This window comes from Condylura cristata, unplaced genomic scaffold, assembly GCF_000260355.1.
Source record: "Condylura cristata isolate star-nosed mole 26May11 unplaced genomic scaffold, ConCri1.0 scaffold00018, whole genome shotgun sequence".
Taxonomy (NCBI): domain Eukaryota; kingdom Metazoa; phylum Chordata; class Mammalia; order Eulipotyphla; family Talpidae; genus Condylura; species Condylura cristata.
In genome coordinates this window covers 26,672,644-26,693,087 of record NW_004567119.1, presented here as the reverse complement: position 1 = coordinate 26,693,087, position 20,444 = coordinate 26,672,644, and the positions used below count along the sequence as shown (strand labels likewise).

Genomic DNA, 20,444 nt, shown 5'->3' with positions numbered 1-20,444 from the left:
TGTTTAGCAGTTTGAGGAACCTCCAAACAGTTTTCCATAGTGGTTGTACTAGTTTGCATTCCCACCAGCAATGCAGGACAATCATTATTTTGACTTCTCTCTCTCTCTCAATGAGGTAAAGGAATCAGTGTCCAAAGGAATTAGTCATTAAATTATTAAATGGAAGGAATATGGAATTCAGGTCTTAAGGGTTTAGAGCCCTCTTGTTTTATTGTGCACTTTAAGGAATGTATCAAGAGTGGGAACCTCTACTTTGAAGCTTGCTTATATTCTTGACATGTGAGTGATGATTTCTGTTCAACTTAGGCTTTAAAGCTGATATTTTTCTCTTCAAAAAGGTCATCACAAAGTCAGAAATGATAGAATATTATGATGTAAGTGGCTGCTATATTCTTCGGCCCTGGGCATTTTCCATTTGGGAATCCATCAAGGACTTTTTTGATGCTGAGATCAAGAAGCTTGGTGTTGAAAACTGCTATTTCCCCATGTTTGTATCTCAAGGTGCATTAGAGACAGAGAAGACTCACATTGCTGACTTTGCCCCTGAGGTAAGCTGTGTTTATATTTGCAGTTTGCTCTCATGACTAAAGAATTTTTCCAGTTCACACTTGATTAGTAATGTAAAAAAGTTTTACCAATTAATTTAGAGAAGTGTAAAACTACTTAAATTATATTTCTGACTTTGGCGCAAGTTAAGACTCTATTACATTAAATTATCAGCTCTACTTTTATTAGAGAAAGTAAGTGACTTTTCTCACAGTAAACAGCAGCAGTTATTTTAATTGCTTTAATTAACAGAGCAACATTGAAATAGAGAAATTTTGCCTACACTGTGCCACTTTCCTAAAATGCTTTAAAAAAAAATGTACAAGAAATGATTTTATATTCATAGGTTGCTTGGGTTACAAGATCTGGGAAAACAGAATTGGCAGAACCAATTGCCATTCGTCCTACTAGTGAAACAGGTAAGGACGGGATTGAGCACACAGAGTTCATTGAAGTTTTGGACACAGCTCTTGGGCCTGAGTCTCAGCATTTATTTTGTGTTAGTTGTAATCCTCATTGATAACATAAAATTTAATGAGTGTTGGTAAAGATGAATGCAGTCTTAATTTATATAGAATGTTAATCTCAAAGTTCTGTCGCTAGGATAAAGTTTTGTTTTTTTAAGTACTTTAATCTTTTACTTATGATGATTTTTCAGAACTGTCCAAGAGATTTTATTCTTGTAATTCATTATAAAATTACCAGTACTACTACAAGAACTGGGGTATAGGCCATGTCATGTTGGTCACCGACCTGGCTGGGCATTGAACTTGTGCTGCAGTGGCTTTGGGTAGCTTCATAGTGCTGTGCTTTAACCTATTGCACCACCAGGGAGGGCCCTACCAGCATTAATGTTTAATGCCATATTTACTTATAAATTCTATTAGTCATTTCAATGGCACATTCACTTTCATGTAGGGTTTTAATAGGTTACAAAGTGATGTCTTGAACATCATCTTGTACTGTTCTCAAAACCACATAGTAGAGCCCTCCCTGGTGGTGCAGCGGGTTAAAGCACAGCACTGAGAATCTAAAGCCGCTTCCGCATGAGTTCGATTTCTACTTGCCCCGGAGGTGGCCACATGGCGTGGCAGACCTCTCCTGAGCCGCCCGCTGCTCCCCTCAGCAGTGTACTTCGTGGATCTGCCTGTTCTGCTCCCCACTCTGTCTCTGGTGATGCCTCTCACCGCCTCTGAGCCTCTGGCCTGTACCCCAGTTCTGTATGCACAAATAAATAAATCTTAAAAAAAAAAAAACAAACATAGTAAGAAAGGTAGAGGCTGCTATTACCTGCATTTTGCAGCTGAAATCTCTGAAAGATTAACTGATTTTTATTAAAAAAAAAAAAAAATGGCTGTGTCACATGGAAATCTTGAGCCTTTGAGTTTGTCCTCCATATTTAGAGTTAAGGATTGTTGATTCTTCATTTAATACTTTTTTTTTTTCCCATCTAATACCCCTTAGTGGTTCTCTTAGATGGTATTATAATGACTTATGACTGAAATTATGATAGCAGCTTTTTCCCCCCTACGTACAAAGTTTTGCTTTCTTTCACTAATTACAGATAATTGTGTGTAGGCTGTGGTAAGACACATAAACAAGCACTTGTGACAAAATGAGTAGATGTGTCAGGTGGCTCTGACTTGTAACTGCTGGATTCATTTCATTTAACTTCTAAGCTTGACTTCCACATATTTAGTATTGAGATTTTGGTATTAAATGAAATCTTAAGTGTAATTCTCATGTAGAATTTACAGTATGGTAAAGTTTAGGTAGATTTCTTTCCCTTGAGTAATCTGCTTTACAAAATCTCATACCAAATCACATAATCATTAGAAGCATCAAAAGCATCTTTATCTAAACACAGCATTTAATTCCTATTAGTTATGGTGCTAGCTTAAGTCTTGCCAGCCTTTAAGGAGAAATACAACCTATGATGACTAATTTCTGCCTGTGTTTCCCCGGTGTCTTTTCAGTAATGTATCCCTCATATGCAAAATGGGTGCAGTCACACAGAGACCTACCCATCAGGCTCAATCAGTGGTGCAACGTGGTGGTAGGTCCTGCCCTTCCTCTGTTCTGTTGTTATTTTTCATGTTCATTAGTTTCCTAAAGCACATTTTTGTGTCCCCTTATTTTTATATAATGAGGGTTGGTATTGTTGGAAGTATTATGTAAGTACTTTGGATCACAGTTAACAAGTAAAGTTGATAATAAAAACTGAAAAGCACTCTGTGACCAAATTGTATTCCTGCCTCTTCCAGCGTTGGGAATTCAAGCATCCTCAGCCTTTCCTACGTACTCGAGAATTCCTCTGGCAGGAAGGGCACAGTGCATTTGCAACATATGAAGAAGCAGCAGAAGAGGTATAAAAAGTCATATTTCTTTGTCGAGGTTCAACTTCTTCCTCACCCCCAGTTGCAAGTAAATTAATGTTCTATATTTACATAGTAAATAGTCAATAAATATGTTAAAATTTGATCTGATGTCAAAATACCATTCAAAAGTAATTTCTTGGTAAATGTTGTTACTTAAAACTTACATATTATTGGGGCCTCCCTGGTGGTGCTGGGGCTGAATTCTCAGTGTTGTCAAGCTGTCACCAGCCACTGCAGCACAAGTTTGATCCCCAGCCAGGCTGTTAACCCACATGGTGCAGTAGATCTTTGCTTTCTCTCCAGCTACCCCTCTCTGCAGTATTTTTTTTTTTTATAAAGATTTATTTATTTATTCATACAGAACTGGGGTACAGGCCAGAGGCTCAGGGGCGGTGAGAGGCTTCACCAGAGACAGAGTGGGGAGCAGAACAGGCAGATGGACGAAGTACACTGCTGAGGGGAGCAGCGGGCGGGTCAGGAGAGGTCTGGCTCGCCATGTGGTCTCCTCCGGGGCAGGCGGCAGGCGGGAATCGAACTCATGTGGAAGTGGCCTCAGATTCTCAGTGCTATGCTTTAACCCGCTGCGCCACCAGGGAGGGCCCACTGCAGTATATTTTAGTAAAACTGCCTGTTCTCCTCTCCATCCCATTTCTGGTGAATCCCCTCACCCCCTGCACCTCTGACCTATACCCCAGTTCTTGTATGCATAAATTGTCTTTCTTAAAACAGATATATTTTCTATTGAAAGCAAATTAATTTAAATGTACATAGATTATAAAGAAAGTAGTTACTGAGATTTTTTAGATGACAATACTTTTATGTTTAGTGTATAGATGGCTTTAGTATATAGAAGAAATTATCATCCCACAAGTGAACTAATTATTCCTTAGGAGGTTTTCACCCAATTACTATGTATCTTTCATAAGCATTTATTTTCTTTTATAGTGTAAATTTATGTATAGTTCTGAGTAACAAAAAAAAATTTCAGTTTCTTTCACACTCTTTGCTTTATGTCTTATTAATAAGTTCATTCTAGGTACTTTAACCATTCCATAAAATAAGGTTTTTCTAGTTTAATGTTTTCCCAGCGCAATTCGTTTAAATAGTAGTTTCATTAGTCTATAATTCATAAACATGAACGTTTTTATTTAAAATGTTGTTACAGGTTTTGCAAATACTTGACTTATATGCTCAAGTATATGAAGATCTCCTGGCAATTCCCGTTGTAAAAGGAAGAAAGACTGAGAAGGAGAAATTTGCAGGAGGAGACTACACCACGACATTGGAAGCATTTATATCTGCTAGTGGCAGAGCTATCCAGGTATCAGAGCTACATGGGCTCCTGGGGGACTGATTGGATGCCTAGCCTGTGGACAGAGCCAGCAGATTTCTTCTTTCATTAGAGAAGTAGGAGCTTAAGTGATAATATTATACTTGTTATGCTAGATGCTTTCTAGACCATATTGTAATCTTAAGCAGATCTGTTTGACTCCCCTGAATCTCCAGCATCAGTTAACTGGTGACTTACATCCTTAATTATGAAAATGTAGATTCCTTCTCTGTCTTTATAGTTAAACTTACTTGTGTGACAGGGTCTGCTCCAAGCAGTGTTCTTCTATAGTAGTTTTGACTAATCTTTGTTGTTTATGCACCAGAATCTTATTTAATAAGAAAAGGAGATATAAAATGGGTCTAGTGTCATTTTAAAGCATGTGATCTAGTAGTCATTTTCAACAGTGTAATAAATTATTAAAGTTCACTTTTTTTCCCCCAGGGGGCCACATCACATCATTTAGGACAGAACTTTTCCAAAATGTTTGAAATCATATTTGAAGACCCAAAAGCACCAGGAGAGAAGCAATTTGCCTATCAGAACTCCTGGGGCTTGACCACTCGAACTATTGGTGTTATGACCATGGTTCATGGGGACAACATGGGTTTAGTGTTGCCACCTCGTGTCGCCTGTGTTCAAGTAAGGACAATATCTATCATTCCTTTTTATATGTCACGTTTACAATAGTCATTTACTAAAGGAAATTTGAAAGGCTGATTTTCTGGCTATCAGGGAGATTGCACTTAGGTAGAAACAAGATAGAATACAATCTAAACTGTAGTTGTGGTTTTTTATTTTGTTTTTGTGTGGCTGAATATTGACATCTTTTATTCTAGTGTCCCCTACATTGACTTTGGAAGTAAACAATTTTCCATTAAAAAAGTTTTATAGATTTGGTGAATTGCAGTTTTTATGAAAGTCAGAACGCAGTGTTCTGCATTAGACAAAAGACAACGAACCTAAGCAGCATGTTACATCCTATTTGCACAAGGCCACTAAAAGTTGTTGATCTTGGTAACAAATGACAGGCCTGTGTGGCAGACACAGCAGAGTTATCTGTTTTTCCAAAACCGACAATGGTAAATTATTCTTCTTATACCAAATCTCTAATGACATCAGAGTTTTGTGTAGGGATCTTGTGCTTCTGGTTGACACATTATCCTATGTTTTAATGTATGAAATTAACAGATGTTTGTGAACAGTTGTGCAAAATCACTTTGTCTACAAAAATGGCCCACAAGTGATACAAGGCGATGCACATGCAGATTCACTCACATCTTCAGCCACATACCTGATCGAAATTCAATGTCACAAGCAGCTGCTAAGCACCATATACTACACCATAATGGGCAGTATCACCCTCATGAAAGTACTACTAAAGCTGAGACAAGTTTAAGGTCATTCAAACTTAAGCAGAGGTATAAATCTCTTGAGCCTCTCTATTTATATTTTGAAATTTGAAACCTTTCTTCCAGCAGTGGTCTTAAACTTCTGATTTTCAAATTCAAAAGGAGAATAGAGAAGAAATCAATGCAAGTTATACTTAAAAAGAATTAAACATACAAAAATGTAGTTAAAGTGAGTTAAAGAAACATTAAACTTTAACAAACATTAAAATTGTAAAATTTCCTTGCTACCTATGGGAACCAGCCCTGCTCTAGGAATTAGGAATCTACATAATTTTCAAGTATATTACTCTACACAACAGCAGTGCACATCTTTCTGCAAAACTGTCAGAATCTAAAGAGCAAAGAAGTAACCTGTCAAGGAGAAATAGTAAGAATCAGAAGATTCAGGGGACCACAGTAGGAAGTTATTTATTCATTTTCACTGTACACATGTTGTAGTGCCCAGAATCAAAATATTTTTTACCCTTTCAGCCACCGTTTCCCTCAAAATCTGAACTTCTAGGTTTCTGTCCCACATGAGGATACTTGATGTCAATATTCTCCAGTTTTCTCTGAACTAGTCAGCTTTTCTGACAAGGCTGGCTTGGAGACATACTGCTCCCCCTTACCTAGTATCTCTCTTGTTTTCTTTTAGTTTTAATTTTTAAAACCATTTTATAGAAAACTTTTTAGAAATTTTAATGAAATATTAAGTTTTGCTGTTTCAGTTGTACCTCATTTATATAAAACTTGTTCTAGAAATTGTTTTTTTGAAATGATTTAGCATTTATAAAAGCTTAAATGTATTAGGTCCAGGGAAAGTTCAGTTAGCATGGACAAGCAATATGTAGCAAATTGGTAGACATCTGTGTAGATTAAAATTAACCTGATGTGATTTGTGTTAAGATTTTTGGTCACTAGTTGATTCTGTATCTTGAGTGTTCTATGGTGACAGTACTGTTACTTCTGTATGATGTTTCTTTGTATAAATTTGTGGATTTGTGTGGGGTACTAGGTGGTGGTTATTCCTTGCGGCATTACAAATGCACTTGCAGAAGAAGACAAGGAAGCTCTGATAGCAAAATGCAATGAGTATCGAAGGCGGTTACTCAGTGTTAATGTTCGTGTTAGAGTCGATTTGCGAGACAATTATTCACCAGGTTGGAAGTTCAATCACTGGGAGCTCAAGGTAATTCTTCAGTTGTTCTTTTATTGCCACATTCCCAATTTAGATTTAGATCTACATATGCATTTGTAAAATGTAAATTTTTTATTGCTTTTCTCTATTTTGGTAGTTGTGAGCTCATCTTTACTTAGATTAAGTAAAGAGTTGAACACATGGGCCAAAACTTACTAACAGTGATTCCCACAGTTTATATGTTTGCTAAATTATTTGTGGAAGCTTATTTTTTATTATGTTGGAATCACAATGATCTTAAAGACATTTTTCATGATTAATAAACCTAATACAATTCTACAAAAATAATTAAACTAGGAATTAATTTAATAAATTATCTAAGCATAATGGTAGGTGGACATCACCAGCTGCCATTGTTACAGCTCAGCAGTGAAGCATTAGTGCTTGTGGGAGAATTCATGTTTTTTCACAATACACTGTTTCAAGCCAGTTGCTGATTTTTATATTGTATGTCTTTATTGCATATTAGTATGGGATGATCTGTTTTTCTTACCTTCTGTTTTTCAAACTTTGGGATTGAACCTTCTTTCTTAGGCTGAAACAGAGGCTTTTATTAGATCTAACAATTAGAAGTCAAGAATTATAAATTCACATTATAGGAAATGAATGAGAAAGTATAGAGAGATTATAGCTGTAAACTTCCAAGTATGAAAGCTCAGCAATATAGGGATTGACCTTGTTACTAACATATGTTCCATAGTTGCTGATATTTATCCCTTTATTTTAAATGGTCCCTTAGCTGTATTTTCTGTACTGGAGAGTATTGCTTGTATTGATGCACCTTTCTTTCTATTTAGATCTACCTATCTGTATATATCCTTTTATATATATAAAGATATTTGTATTTAAATATATAATTTATATATTTTTATCTGTGTGTGTATATAATACACTTTCCCTTTTCATGTTCGCTGACCTTTAATGCAGACATTAAAAATGAATTTTTCTCTGCGTAATTTCTCTTTAGTTTGCAGTCTTTCTTTTGCTTACTCGGAGTTAGCAGCTGCATGTGCCTAAAGTACCAAATACTAAAGGAGAAACTTCTTCATTGCTGCTAGCTGAACTTAAGAATAAAGAAGTTGTCCATGCCGTTCTGTGTCCCTTCTCCTCTCCCACTTTCATCTCCCCTTCCTCCTACTGCTGACCTGGCTTTGTTGTTTTTTTTAGCACTTTGGTGAACTTTCCCATGAGGGGAAAGGGAGGTGGTCTGACAAGGAACATCTTTGTCAACATCCCTCAAAAGAAAATGAAGCACCATTAACATAAAAAAAAAAAAACAGCAACGAAGCACCAAAAATCTAAATGTGATTGATGCCTAAAAGTTAAAAAGCCCCCAGAGACTTTACACGCTGGTGAAAAATACTGATGGTACTTATATATGCCATTTTCATTTCATTTAGTCTAAGAATTCATGAGGAATGAACATTTTGGGGAGATCTAGATATGTAGTCATCTGATAGTGATTCAGTATGTATGTGAGAAAGAGAGACACAAATATGTATCAAGAGACTCATTTGGATTAATAAATGAAGTACGTGATGGTTAGTTGCCAGAACAGAAGTCAGCAAGTCTCATCCTGTGTTAAGAAAATAAGGAGTAAACTAAGTACTTTTTTTATGTGTTTTGAATAAGATGGTAATTTTGTGTCACTGTTGGAGAGAAATACCAGAGTTCTTTATGAGTCATTTCATAACTACTTAGAAAAGGCCACCAACAAATTATATTCCACCTCATAAATGAGCTCAGATTATCTTTCCAACTTTTATTTTTCATCATTATCCCCTTTCATATTCCTTTTTTCTTCTTTGCAAGCAGTCTTTCTGGTTTTCTACCACTGAGTTTTTGCTGTTTCTTCTACCTGGATTGTAATTTTTTTTTTAATCATGCAGATTTACATGAAAACAATTATAGTAAAATAACATTAATTTTTCCCTTTTGAAGTTTTACAGATTTACATGAAGACAAATATAGTAAAAAAAAATTAACTTTCCCTTTTGAAAATAAAATGTTGGTCTGGTATCACTTCACCCTCCAAACATGTTCTACCATCTAATCACAGTATAGCCAGCAAAGTCAGGATGATGACATTTACACCTGCCATTGTCTAATTCTAGAACCATCAGCTTTGGTATGAAGTCCTCTCATATCCTTTGTAGCGGAAGGATCGAGTTCAGAAGTTGCATAGAGTTCTCTTAGTCTAGACTGCAAGTTTTTTAGTCTTTGATGATCTTGAAATAACACTGTTCTCAGAGTTTTGGGTTGTTGTTAATATTTTTATGAACCCAGCATTTCTGACATTATTCATGGGTTATAATCTATTCCTGTTATTGTTTAACTCTCAGTATGACCTGCAGGATCCCTTAAAGCTGATCTCCAGCACTTCTTGCTTTTTGGCATCAGATGTTGCCAGGTTTATCTTGTGCTTTCTCTGCCTCTGCTCTGGAATTAACCATAATTCTACAATGTATTGTAATGGAGAGTCATATTTACTGCTGGTTGTGCTCATGGCTTTGTATCTGTCACAGCTTCCAAATCTTATCAGTAGATGGAGCTGTGAAAGTGTGTATGCGCACATACACACTTAACACTTCATATCTGTTTTGATATGGACTTGATAACTGAGATCACGTTAATTCCCTCCACTTAATCAAAGCCACAGGAACTGTTTTAGTGTTCTCTCATTCAATCTGTAATCCCCCTCACTGACTAAAAGCCAGCTCCAGTTATGTTTAATGTATTTAGTTATCTGATCATCCCCCTCTTGTGCACCCAGTCTCTCTCAGTTATTGCCACCACTCCCACCTTGCTGTACCCTTAACTTCTTGGGCTCTGTCCCCTGAGAACTGGCTGTCCTCCCCTGGAGACCCTCCAGCGCAGGCTTAGACAGCCTGCTTCCTACTCCTTGCAGGAGCCAGTGTTCCTGTGCTTAGCTTCTGCATAACTTTTTAGTTTCCTTCATATCCTGCTTTGTGAGAGGAATTGGGACGCTGATCTGGATAGGGACCTGATGGATAGTAGGTTTTCTCTTAGGTTTATGCTGTCTTAGTAGACTAGTTTTCTATAGTATCTTAGGAATATTACCCGTCTTTTTTTTTTTTTTTTCCATTTGCTTATATCTTTGCTTTCTTCTTTTTTATGATTTATAATGATACAGCCTCAGGGTAAATGCATATGTTCACTTGAAAACATGCATATATTGTTTTTAATGCCCTGCTGGCTTTTTAGGGCGTTCCGATTAGACTTGAAGTTGGGCCACGTGATATGAAGACCTGTCAGTTTGTAGCTGTCAGACGAGATACTGGGGAGAAGTTGACAGTTGCTGAACATGAGGCTGAGACTAAACTTCAAGCTCTTTTGGAAGACATCCACATTAGCCTTTTCACAAGGTGAGCACTTTAGTATAGCCTGTGTCTCTCATCTGTAAATCTTACTCAGTCTTTGACCAAAGAACATGTGTGTTATTCATTTGTCTCTGAAGGACTTCTGTCTGAAGCCTTAATAATCCTTGCATTGGAGGTAGTGAGCTCATTTAGCTCGATTTTGGTGGTTGCTTCTTTGTTTTTAGGCAAATCATTTCATTTGCTTTCCCTGAAATGGGAGAGTGATAGTACACATATCTCTTGAGAGGTTACCCAACAGAAATGCATTTGAAGCTCCTCTAGAACACACAGCAATAATATTGTCAGAGAGGAAAGCTATTTCTGCCTTTCAAATAATGCACTCAGCGGAACAGTTTTTTTTTCCCCCAGGGAATCTCTTCAGTCACCTGGAAGCTGTGGCAGTAGCAACTTACCTGAGCCTCACTTGAGATTCTGATCACTAGTTTTGAGATAGGCTCTGGTTATCTGTATTGTTAAAGTTTGCTCTCTTTGAGATATACATCTCTTTTGAAAATCACTGCTTTTTGGTGACTAAAGGGTAGTTTTTTTTGGCTGACATTTTTATTCAGTAAATTTGTTAATGTCAATTGCACAAAGGTGTGTTTTTTCACCATGAAAATTAATCAGTAATTTTATTTTCGTTATGAAAAAAGAAAAAGATACCTTTAAAGCATCTGCTTTATTTTTGCTTGAATTGGCCCTCTTGTAAAGGCTGCTTCTACTTTTTTAAGCTCTTATCTTCTGTGTAATAGAAAAATTAGATTATATGTGATAGATGCTCAGTAAATATTTGCCAGGTGAATTTATTAGAGGTTATAACTTTATAGGACAAATTATTAAGCTGCCTCCTTGCTCTCATCCAAGTTCTCCATTCCTTTTCAGATATGAGGAACTTACTAAAGAACCTATAACTTTATTTACCTTTAGCATTAATTCTGAATTATTTTTATATTTAGGCAGACATGGTCATTGTAGAAAAAGAATGAAATAGTAAAAAATAGAAAGAAAAAATAAAAATGCCTTTAGCTCACTTGCCTGATACAGTTAATAAAAGATTTTGTGTTTCCTTCTACTTTTTATGAGCGGGTAAATGAGTGTCTATAGTTAAGACCAATCTGTATATGTCAATTCAGATTGTAATTTATCACTTAATGTGAACTTGTCTTACCATTAAATTTTACTTTTTTTTTACCTTCTATATTACACTGTTTACTAAATATAGGTTCTTTTTCTAGACAGTATTGTTAAGGAAAAAGAAAACAAAATTAAGATAATGCTGTTTTCATGGTTGTTTTTAAAGGTTCAATTACACTGGCTGGTACTGAGTTTTGTCCAAGAGACTACCCAATGGGTAACAGAAGAAAAGAGAATAGATGTGGTGTGGTGAACAGTTAGCAAAGGATGGCAGAGTTCATATGTCTCACACCTGAGATTCAGAAAAGTAGTGGCCACCCAGAAGTAGTCCTAAATAATGTGTGACTTTGAATAGGAGGAGAATATTGTAGCCTGTGAAAGAATTAATTACAGAGTACATAATGTGTACAGATAATGTATTGTTTTTTTCTTTTCAAAACATGATCCTGCCTTTGTGTTTGGTTCTCACAATGATCCTATGTGATGGTCCAGTATTGTAGGAGGGAATGTCCAATCTTCCAGTATCATAGGAGGGAAAATTCAAGACATGAGGGTCTTAAAAAATAACCCAAACTAGATAGTAAGTGGCACAGCCAGGAGTAGAATGTTGGCCAGTCAAAATTGAAAGGCAGTGATGAAAAGTTAGTGGGTACATGGCAAGCGCCCATTCATTTCATGTTCACAATAAAGCAGTGCTGAGTTAACTCAGATTTACTGCCAGTGACCAAGATTCAAATTAGTCCTTCCTTCCAGGTTATTGTTCTTTTATTAAACTATGACTACCCTAGGTTTTTTTTAATTTTGTCATATTAGGAAAAAATATTCTTTACTAATGATCTTTCAATAGGGCTTCTGAAGACCTTAAGGCTCATATGGTTGTGGCGAATACAATGGAAGAGTTTCAGAAGGCACTAGATTCTGGAAAGGTAAGAAAATTTTTGAATACAAAAATATTTCAGGACCCTCCCTGGTGGCCCAGAGGAGTACTATGAAGCTAAAGCATGAGTTCTCTTCCCAGCCAGGGAGGTGACTGACCCACGTGGCACGTCAAACCTCTCCTGATCTGTCCGCTGCTCCCCGTTCTGTTTCTGGTAAATCCTCTCACCACTCCTGCTTCTCTGGCCTGTACCCCAGTTCTGTATGCATAAATAAATAAATCTTTTAAAAATTTTGTTTTCAGAAAATGTATTTGAAAAGTCGCTGAATTTATGCCTGATACTAATTCCCTTTTCAAGGCCAATCATACAAAAGGATTCTGTGTTTCCATTATTTTGCTGTTTTCCATAGCATCGCATTTTTAGATAACGCCATCTGTTGATTATTTAAAAGTTTCTTCTCATGTTTGATATGGTGGCTAACCAGCATTTTTCTGCATGATCCCTAATGTGTCATTTTGAAAGTTAATTTTTTTTTTCAGCTTGATACAAATTCTTAAAGGTAGCATGTTGTATGTAGCTTTAGAAATGTAAGATGCAGAGTCCTGAATTGAGGTTTCAAGTCCATTTCTTTCCATTCTCTGATCCTGTATCATATCTTGGCTAATTGAATTTTTGACTAATTAGGGAAAAGTATTGTACACATCTGAGGCTGAATTTCAAGAGTGGTTACCACTGGGTCCTTGAGACTACACAGTTTTGATTAAAGAGTCAATGGCAAAGATTTTATTCAGTTTTGTGATGTGTATATACAACAGATAGATAACTCCTATCTGAAAATGGATTTTCATAAAGAAGAGGCCCCAGTTGGCAAACTTATTAATTGCTAGAATTATGAATAATAGTGAATAGTTACTAGTATTTTTGTTTTATAGATTTGTTTTACAACCAGTCCTGTGCCCCCATGTTAGAAATGAGAAGAGAGTAGCATAGAAGCTGACTGAGTTACCCTGAGTTATACAGAAGCAGAACTGATTGAATGCACTGGTTTAATGAACTTTCCACTGTTTTGTTTATTTTTTTCATATATAAAGCAAAGTTTTATTGTTAGTGGTCATAACAATATTTTTTTGTTGCCTGAGCTAAGAAGGTGCTTGTCTCTCTGACTCTCAGTTTATTAATTGGTGCACAGTACATAATCTCAGTGTCCCTTGAGACCTATATTCTTCAGGACTTAGCCTTCTAGTCTTGGTTTATTACTTTTGCATTTTTCCACCTTTCTGGTTTCCATAACCTGTCACCAGACTCAAACTGTACTTGTGACAGAAGGCTAGAGGGAACATGACCTCCTGGTACAGTATTTTTTTTTAACTCTTATTTATGATTATTTTATTTTTGTTCCATTAAATATTGAGTTTAGGAGCTTCCTTTATTATAGAAATATGGTAGTCACTTCTACAGTACGTCTACTAAAGCCATTGATTGCGTAAGAGTTAATAAATCAATAAAGTAGCTGTCAGTTATCCATTGCTTTTTCAGAGAAATTAATCTCACTTGGGCTTAGTGGAATCATATCTTTTATTTGAAATTAGATAAGCTACTGGAGAGATTTCAACCTCTGTTCTGGAGTAACATAGGATTTTAGTTTTATGTTCAAAGAGCAAATAGAGACCAAAATAGATTATATTTCTTGTATTCAGCATTCATTTCCATCCCCCAACACACCTCATGTCTGTCAGCTTGAATGTGTTGCCTCGCCAACAAGTAACCTTTGAGGTGATTGTAAATAAAGTTGTATTTGCTGGGAGGGGGAAGCCAGCAGGAAGGGCTCTTTGGAACTTGAATGTAGGTGAAAGTTTGATTTTCTGCTCTTCCCTGTTGATGTAAATGAGGAAAATTGTATCTAATTTATTAACTTTGATTTTAGCAAATTTTTCTGAGGGGATGAACCTCCTTAAAAAAAAAAAAAAGACTTATTGATTGATTGCACAGAACTGACTGTAGGCCAGATGTGTTGGGGATGCGAGGATTTAGCAGAGACAGTAGGGAGCAGAACAGGCGGATTTACTGAAATACACTGATAAGGGAAGTGATGGGAGAGACTGGAGAGGTCAGCTGCACCATGTGGGTCACCTTACCAGGAATTGAACTCAGACTGTAGTGAGTGATAGCACTGAGACTTAACCCCTACGCCACCAGGGAGGTCCCCAAGGGGCTGATTATTATTAAATTAAAAAATGATTATTTTAATATAATACATATTTTAAATGGTTTTTTTTACTGTTGACATTAATCTTTTATAGATCAATTTTATTAATCTATTATTAATCTTTTATAGATCACTGATTTTAACCATCACTCATATTTCTGTTAAAGAACTTAAGATATTACATATTGCCTAAATTGTGTTTTTAAAATGTAAATATAGACTAGTGAAAAATAAAAAACTAAATCCTTTCCACAAACATCCAGAAATGCACATTATCCTATCAATATTAATGAATCACATGTGTTAGAAAATCAGAAATTTCAGGTCTTATCTAAACTTTACTTTCAACCAAAAAATATTTTCATTTTTTAATAAAATGATAATTATTTCTACAAACATATTACTAACAACTTTATTTCATTTTGTTCCCCTGCTTATATCACAGTTTTAAAATTTAAAGAATACATTCCTTTTCAAGGGCTAATTGTTTTACCTCAGAGAAAAAGAAAATAAGACTATTTACTTGAAGTTTATCATTTATAAAACATCTAGCTGTAACTTATGGGAGTTAATAAGAGTAGCATTTGCTAAAACCATATTTGAATTTATTACCCAAAGGTATTCTTTGTAATTTTTGTTTTTTATCATTGAGACAGTGATTAAAGCTTTTGCCCATTTTGTCTTGTAATGACTTTTAAATATTTTCGTGAGTGTACATTTTTCTTCATGTTTGTAAGAAGCTAATGATTTATCAAGTTTTAGTGGAGGTCAGCAGCTGTTATTTCAGCTCCTATTGCTGTAGATTTGCTTTTTGTTTCAAACACTTTCTGTATTTTTACCATTACTACCTCCTTTCCTTCGTCTACCCACTGCCACCTTCCAGAACTTGCCCAGATATTTTTACTATCTTTTAAGTCAGCCTATTGCTCTGGGGAGTTAGGTCAGTGTGTCTTGCTGTGAACATAAGAGATGAAGGTAACTAACCTTCCTCACCTCGCAATATCATTCACCTGAGGAATTGCTCAGTTTTGTGTAATTTTCTAATCTCTACTTTCACTTTACTTCTTAGAGAAGCTTTTGAAACAGGCCTAACCAAACAGTTCCTGAGTGCAATTCCTGACTTCCTGAGGGTTTATGGGAGGGAATCTTTGAACAGGGCATGTGTGCCTGGGAATAGTTGATTAGAGGTTGGTGAGGAAGCTGGGCAATTCACAAGCTGCTTCTACACTAGCATTTCTAACGCAAGAGAGTTACCCACCCCCTTGGCCTCCCATCACTATCCTTGATCTCCGGGAATTTTTTTTTACCAGACTATTCCATGTTATTGCAGATAAACCTTATTTTGAAATAGAAATGCTGTGAAAAACTTAGGATTCATACTTGGGAGAAATTTAATTCTTGTCTGGTACAAAATTCACATTTAACAAAAGAAAACTCAGACTTTCAAACAGGTAGCAAACTTCAAATTGGGATCCAATCTCAGGTCTCTTGATGCAGCCCAATAACTGTGTGTTCTGTGAAAGAAAAATGGAGACTTTATTTGGCAAATTACTTTTGATTTTCCAAGACCCTTGGACTTTGGAAATGATTCACTTACCTGTAAACATGTTCAAAACAGTGTGACATAAAGTGAGGTCTTCTGATGTAGTTACTGTTAACAACCCTTTAAAAATCAGCTTTCTATTTGGCCTATGTCTAATTAGCTGTTTTGCTGGAAAGAGCAGCACAGCTCTGGATGCAGTGAGGGAGGACACTCAAATTTGTTCCCCTTTGTTCCTTCTCTTCAGGCACCATGTGATAGTTATTTGAATATTTTCTAGTACTGCCAAGGTGTCCTTGTTATCTTCTGCTGTTTTGTGGTGTGTGCTTTTGAGTAGTAGAAAAGCATTCTTTTCCTTTCTCTTGCAAAGTTCCTAGCAGCTTTGCAAAGGTCTGAAAAGGGCTGGGTGACCTATACATTTTGCTTGTTAAGTTCAGTGGGGGATTCAGATTTTCCCTTTTCAGATGGGAGTGATAAATACTAAACATTTTCTTTTTTTCAGATCGTGCAGATTCCATTCTGTGGGGAGATTGACTGTGAAGACTGGATCAAAAAGACTACTGCCAGGTGAGTGTGACTAACAGACAAAACGCATCCGCCTTGCCATGAAGAAGGGGAGAAATACACAGCATAACTGACTGGAATTCTTGTTTGATTTTAATTTCAGGGATCAAGATCTTGAGCCTGGTGCTCCATCCATGGGAGCAAAAAGCCTTTGTATCCCCTTCAAACCACTTCATGAGCTGCAGCCTGGAGCCAGGTGTGTCTGTGGCAAGAACACAGCCAAGTACTACACCTTGTTTGGTCGTAGCTACTGAAGGAGAATTGAGACCACATCGCCATCCCGAATAACTTTTTTAAAAAATTGATGAACTAATATCTTCCCAAATACAATTTTATGATTTTTTTTTTTTTAAATAATAGTTGTAAAAGGAAGTCACATGAGACAAACACCTGTTCTTATGCTTAAATTAACTGTGGGGAAAAGGAGTTTTCTGTCAACAACCCTGGTAATAAATCATGAATCAATACTGTTTTGTATATTCATTTGTCACCAAAATACCTGCATTAGTGCCACAGGAAGGAAACTCCTTCAGGGACAGGAAGGTAACCTCGGCAACTGTTCTGTCTCATAAGCACCTCTCCTTACCTCTCCTTTGTATACTTGACCTGCCAGTTATCCTGAATGTAGATGTTGAACCTCTTCTCTGACTCCAGAAATGACCCCCAAAAAGTTTTCCCTTGAGTGTCTCTCTTTCTGTCATCACCACAGCCTCCTCTGGGGTTGTTAAGATACAAATCATGACTTCTGAGTAGGCAAACAGCCCTTTATTTCCCACCACCCTCCACTCCTTGCCTACCACACCAGTTTTCACTGAGATCATTATGCCACATCTGACCAAAGCTGACTTCTTAATTCCTTTCCAAGTCTGTTTTTGAAAAAAGTTCCCTTTTCCCTCCAAAATTACTCTTATGACTTATCCTCCTGCTTCCCTGCCCCTGACTCTTTTTTCCAAGACACAGATCTCTCCTGGCATTTCTTCACATTCCTGCTCCTTAGGCATTGGAGTGCAGTACCCCTGTTGATATGCTCACACTAGCTAATCAGCCTTCAGCCTTATCCAGTGGCATTAATGAGATGGAAACTCCTTTTTTTTTTTTTTTGAGATTTATGAATGCATACAAGAGCTGGGGTATAGACTAGGGATGCAGGGTAATGAAAGGATTCACCAGAGGCAGTGAGGAGCAGAACAGGTGGATCTACTGAAATACACTACTGATGGGAGCAGCAGGTAAGAGAGGCTGCTGTGCTGTGTGGGTGGCTCCCTTTGCCAGGGATCAAACTTGTGCTGCAATGGCTGCAGACAACTTCATAGTGCTGTACTTTAAGCTGATGCATCACCAGGGGGCCCCACGAACTCCAATATTTTTGTCTCTGCTTTCTGTACCCGCTTTGACTGCATGCTGAATTTTCTTTTGTATTTTATCGACCCCCTCAAGTCAACCAGCACCCTCATTTCATTTGACCGAATTTTTCCCTCTTACATTGCCTGCCTGCTGGCCTGGGCGGTATTTCCAGTTTCACCTCAGGCCAATATCCATATTTCCACACATGCTTTCCTTTTTTTCCCTGACACTAAGATGCTTTTCTTCCCCTTAAAATCCTCTGTTAGAGAAAAGCATCAATCTTGACAGGTTTACTGCTTTTGTTACTATTCTACTTTTGTCACTCTTAAAGATTAATTGAAAAGTTAAAAAAAATCCTCTGTTGGTATATCGTCACTGACAGAATTCAATCTAAAGTCCTTAGCCTAGTCTGGCTCAGCTGACCTGTGCAGTTTTCTGTTCAAGTAACCTAGTGAAGTTCCTATTTCCTATCTCATCTCTGCCCCTTTGCCTAGAAGGCCTTCTATGTCTTATTTCTGGTCAACTTAGTAAATCTTCAGTTTTAGGGCCTGGTTCCAGTAGGCTTTTCCACTTAGTGATAAATATGCCAATAAAGGGACAAGTCTTCGAAAAAGGATTTCAATTTTTGAACTATGCTTTTCAGGCTGAGTGGACTTATAAAAGAGTAAGAATATTCCAGGCTGAGGCAATAACATGCAAACCATGAAAATTATAACATCAAGACTATTCTTAAGTTGATTGGAAATTGTCAATTGAAAGTTGTTAAATATTAACTTTAAAAAGCTAATGTTTTCCGTCCAGAACTTTTTATCTTGGGAAAGTAAAATTCTGCCCATCAAACAAACATGACTCCATCATGTCCTTCTCCCTCAACCCCTGACAATCAACATTCCCCTGCTACGAACCTGACAACTTTATTGTTTTGTAGAACTGGAGTGTAGGCCAGAGGTGTAAGGGGTGAGAGGATACACTAGAGACAGTGGGGAACAGCACAGGCTGATCTGAAATATACTGCTGAGGAAAGGTCTGCTGCGTCATGTGGGTCAGCAAACTGGCTGGGGATGAAACTCAGGCAAAGGTGTTAGAGCTGAGACTTAAACCCCTTGGCCACCAGGGGGGCTCCTGAACTTCAGGACCTTATATAATTCATAGGAGTGTAATCACAGTATTTGTGTGCTTGTGACAGACCTATCTCACCAAGCATCATGGCTTAGTTATGTTGTAACAGATGTCCAAACTTCCTTTTTTTAAGGTATCAAGATGGCAGTGTTGCATCATATGGCAATTTTTAATTTTCTGATTAAAAAATCATGCTGCGTTGCAAAGCAGCTACACCATTTAAATTATTTTCATACACATTTTACATGATTGTTCATATTTGTACAATGTTTGCTTTCTTTTCTCAGATGTAGTCCCATAGAATTTCCACCACCTGTGCACCATCACCAGACTCCCTGTGTTCTCCCCACCCTCGTTGTGACCCTTCTTCTGCCTCCTCTGTAGAATGTCTCTTGATTTAAAGTTGCCTGTTTTATTTTTTATTATTATTTCCCCCGATCCCTTATTTTGTTTCCCTGTATTCCTCCTATAAGTGAAACTATTTGAATATGTTTCCTTTTCTGACTTACTTCACTGAGCATATCCCTTCTAGCTCCATCCATGTTGGCATCAGTTCATCTTTTTGATCACTGAATAGTATTCCATTGTGTATATATACCACATCTTGATCCAGTCATCTATTTTTGGGCATTTGGGTTGTTTCCAAATCTTGCCTATTGTAAATAGTGCTGCAACAAACGTAGAGATGCAGGTGTCCTTTTGAACTAATCTTTTTCTGTCCTTTGGGTAAATTCCTAGGAATTGCTGAGTCATATGGTAGTTACATTGCAGTAATCTGAAGAGCCGCCTCTTCTGTAGCAGTTGGACCAGTTTGCATTCCCACAGGCAGTGGAGGAGCATTCCTCTTCTCCACACCCTTGCAAACATTTGTTGCTACTTTTTTAATATGGGCCATTCTCAGTGGTATAAGATGGTATCTCATTGTGATTTTGACTTACATTTCCCTGATTATAAGGAATGTTAAACATTTTGCATATACCAGTTGGTTATTTACATTTCATCTTTGGAGAAGTGTCTTGTAAATTCTGCCATTTTTTGACTGGATTGTTACTTTTTGTTGAGTCATGTGAGTTCTTTGTATAGCATTGTGATTAGTCCTTATCAGTTGTATGGGCTGCCAAAATTTCCTCTTACTAATCAGTACAGTGTCTATTTTGGCCAGTGTCTCTTTTGCTGTACAGAAGTCTTTTAGTTTGATGTAATCCCAGCTGTTTATACTTTCCTTCACTTCCTTCGCATTGGGGGATGAGGCTTTAAAGATGTTACTGAGCTGTATGTAATATAGTGTGGAGCTATATTTTCTGTATAATCTTAAGGTTTCAGGTCTGTTATGGTAGTGAGACAACTAGGGAGACTCCTCAGGGGAGAGATCAAACACCAAAATAGAGTGATATAATAAAATAAGTATTAAGAAATTATTATGTATTAAGAAAGTA

The 20,444-nt window shown here is 36.9% G+C and overlaps 1 protein-coding gene across 2 annotated transcripts in view; it reads left to right on the top strand.

Annotated features, from left to right (window-relative positions):
- The window catches only part of EPRS (glutamyl-prolyl-tRNA synthetase), a 64,642-nt gene extending 47,630 nt beyond the window's left edge, over positions 1–17,012 (top strand). For both annotated transcript variants that reach the window (XM_012726921.1, XM_012726920.1), the window contains 11 exons: positions 339–548; positions 893–965; positions 2,523–2,602; positions 2,811–2,912; positions 4,090–4,245; positions 4,699–4,896; positions 6,661–6,834; positions 10,069–10,229; positions 12,205–12,283; positions 16,484–16,548; positions 16,649–17,012. In XM_012726921.1, coding sequence (XP_012582375.1) covers positions 339–548; positions 893–965; positions 2,523–2,602; positions 2,811–2,912; positions 4,090–4,245; positions 4,699–4,896; positions 6,661–6,834; positions 10,069–10,229; positions 12,205–12,283; positions 16,484–16,548; positions 16,649–16,799 — 1,449 coding nt within the window. In that variant the 3' untranslated portion in view covers positions 16,800–17,012. The remainder of the gene's footprint in view (positions 1–338; positions 549–892; positions 966–2,522; positions 2,603–2,810; positions 2,913–4,089; positions 4,246–4,698; positions 4,897–6,660; positions 6,835–10,068; positions 10,230–12,204; positions 12,284–16,483; positions 16,549–16,648) is intronic.
- The last annotated feature ends 3,432 nt before the right edge of the window (positions 17,013–20,444 follow it).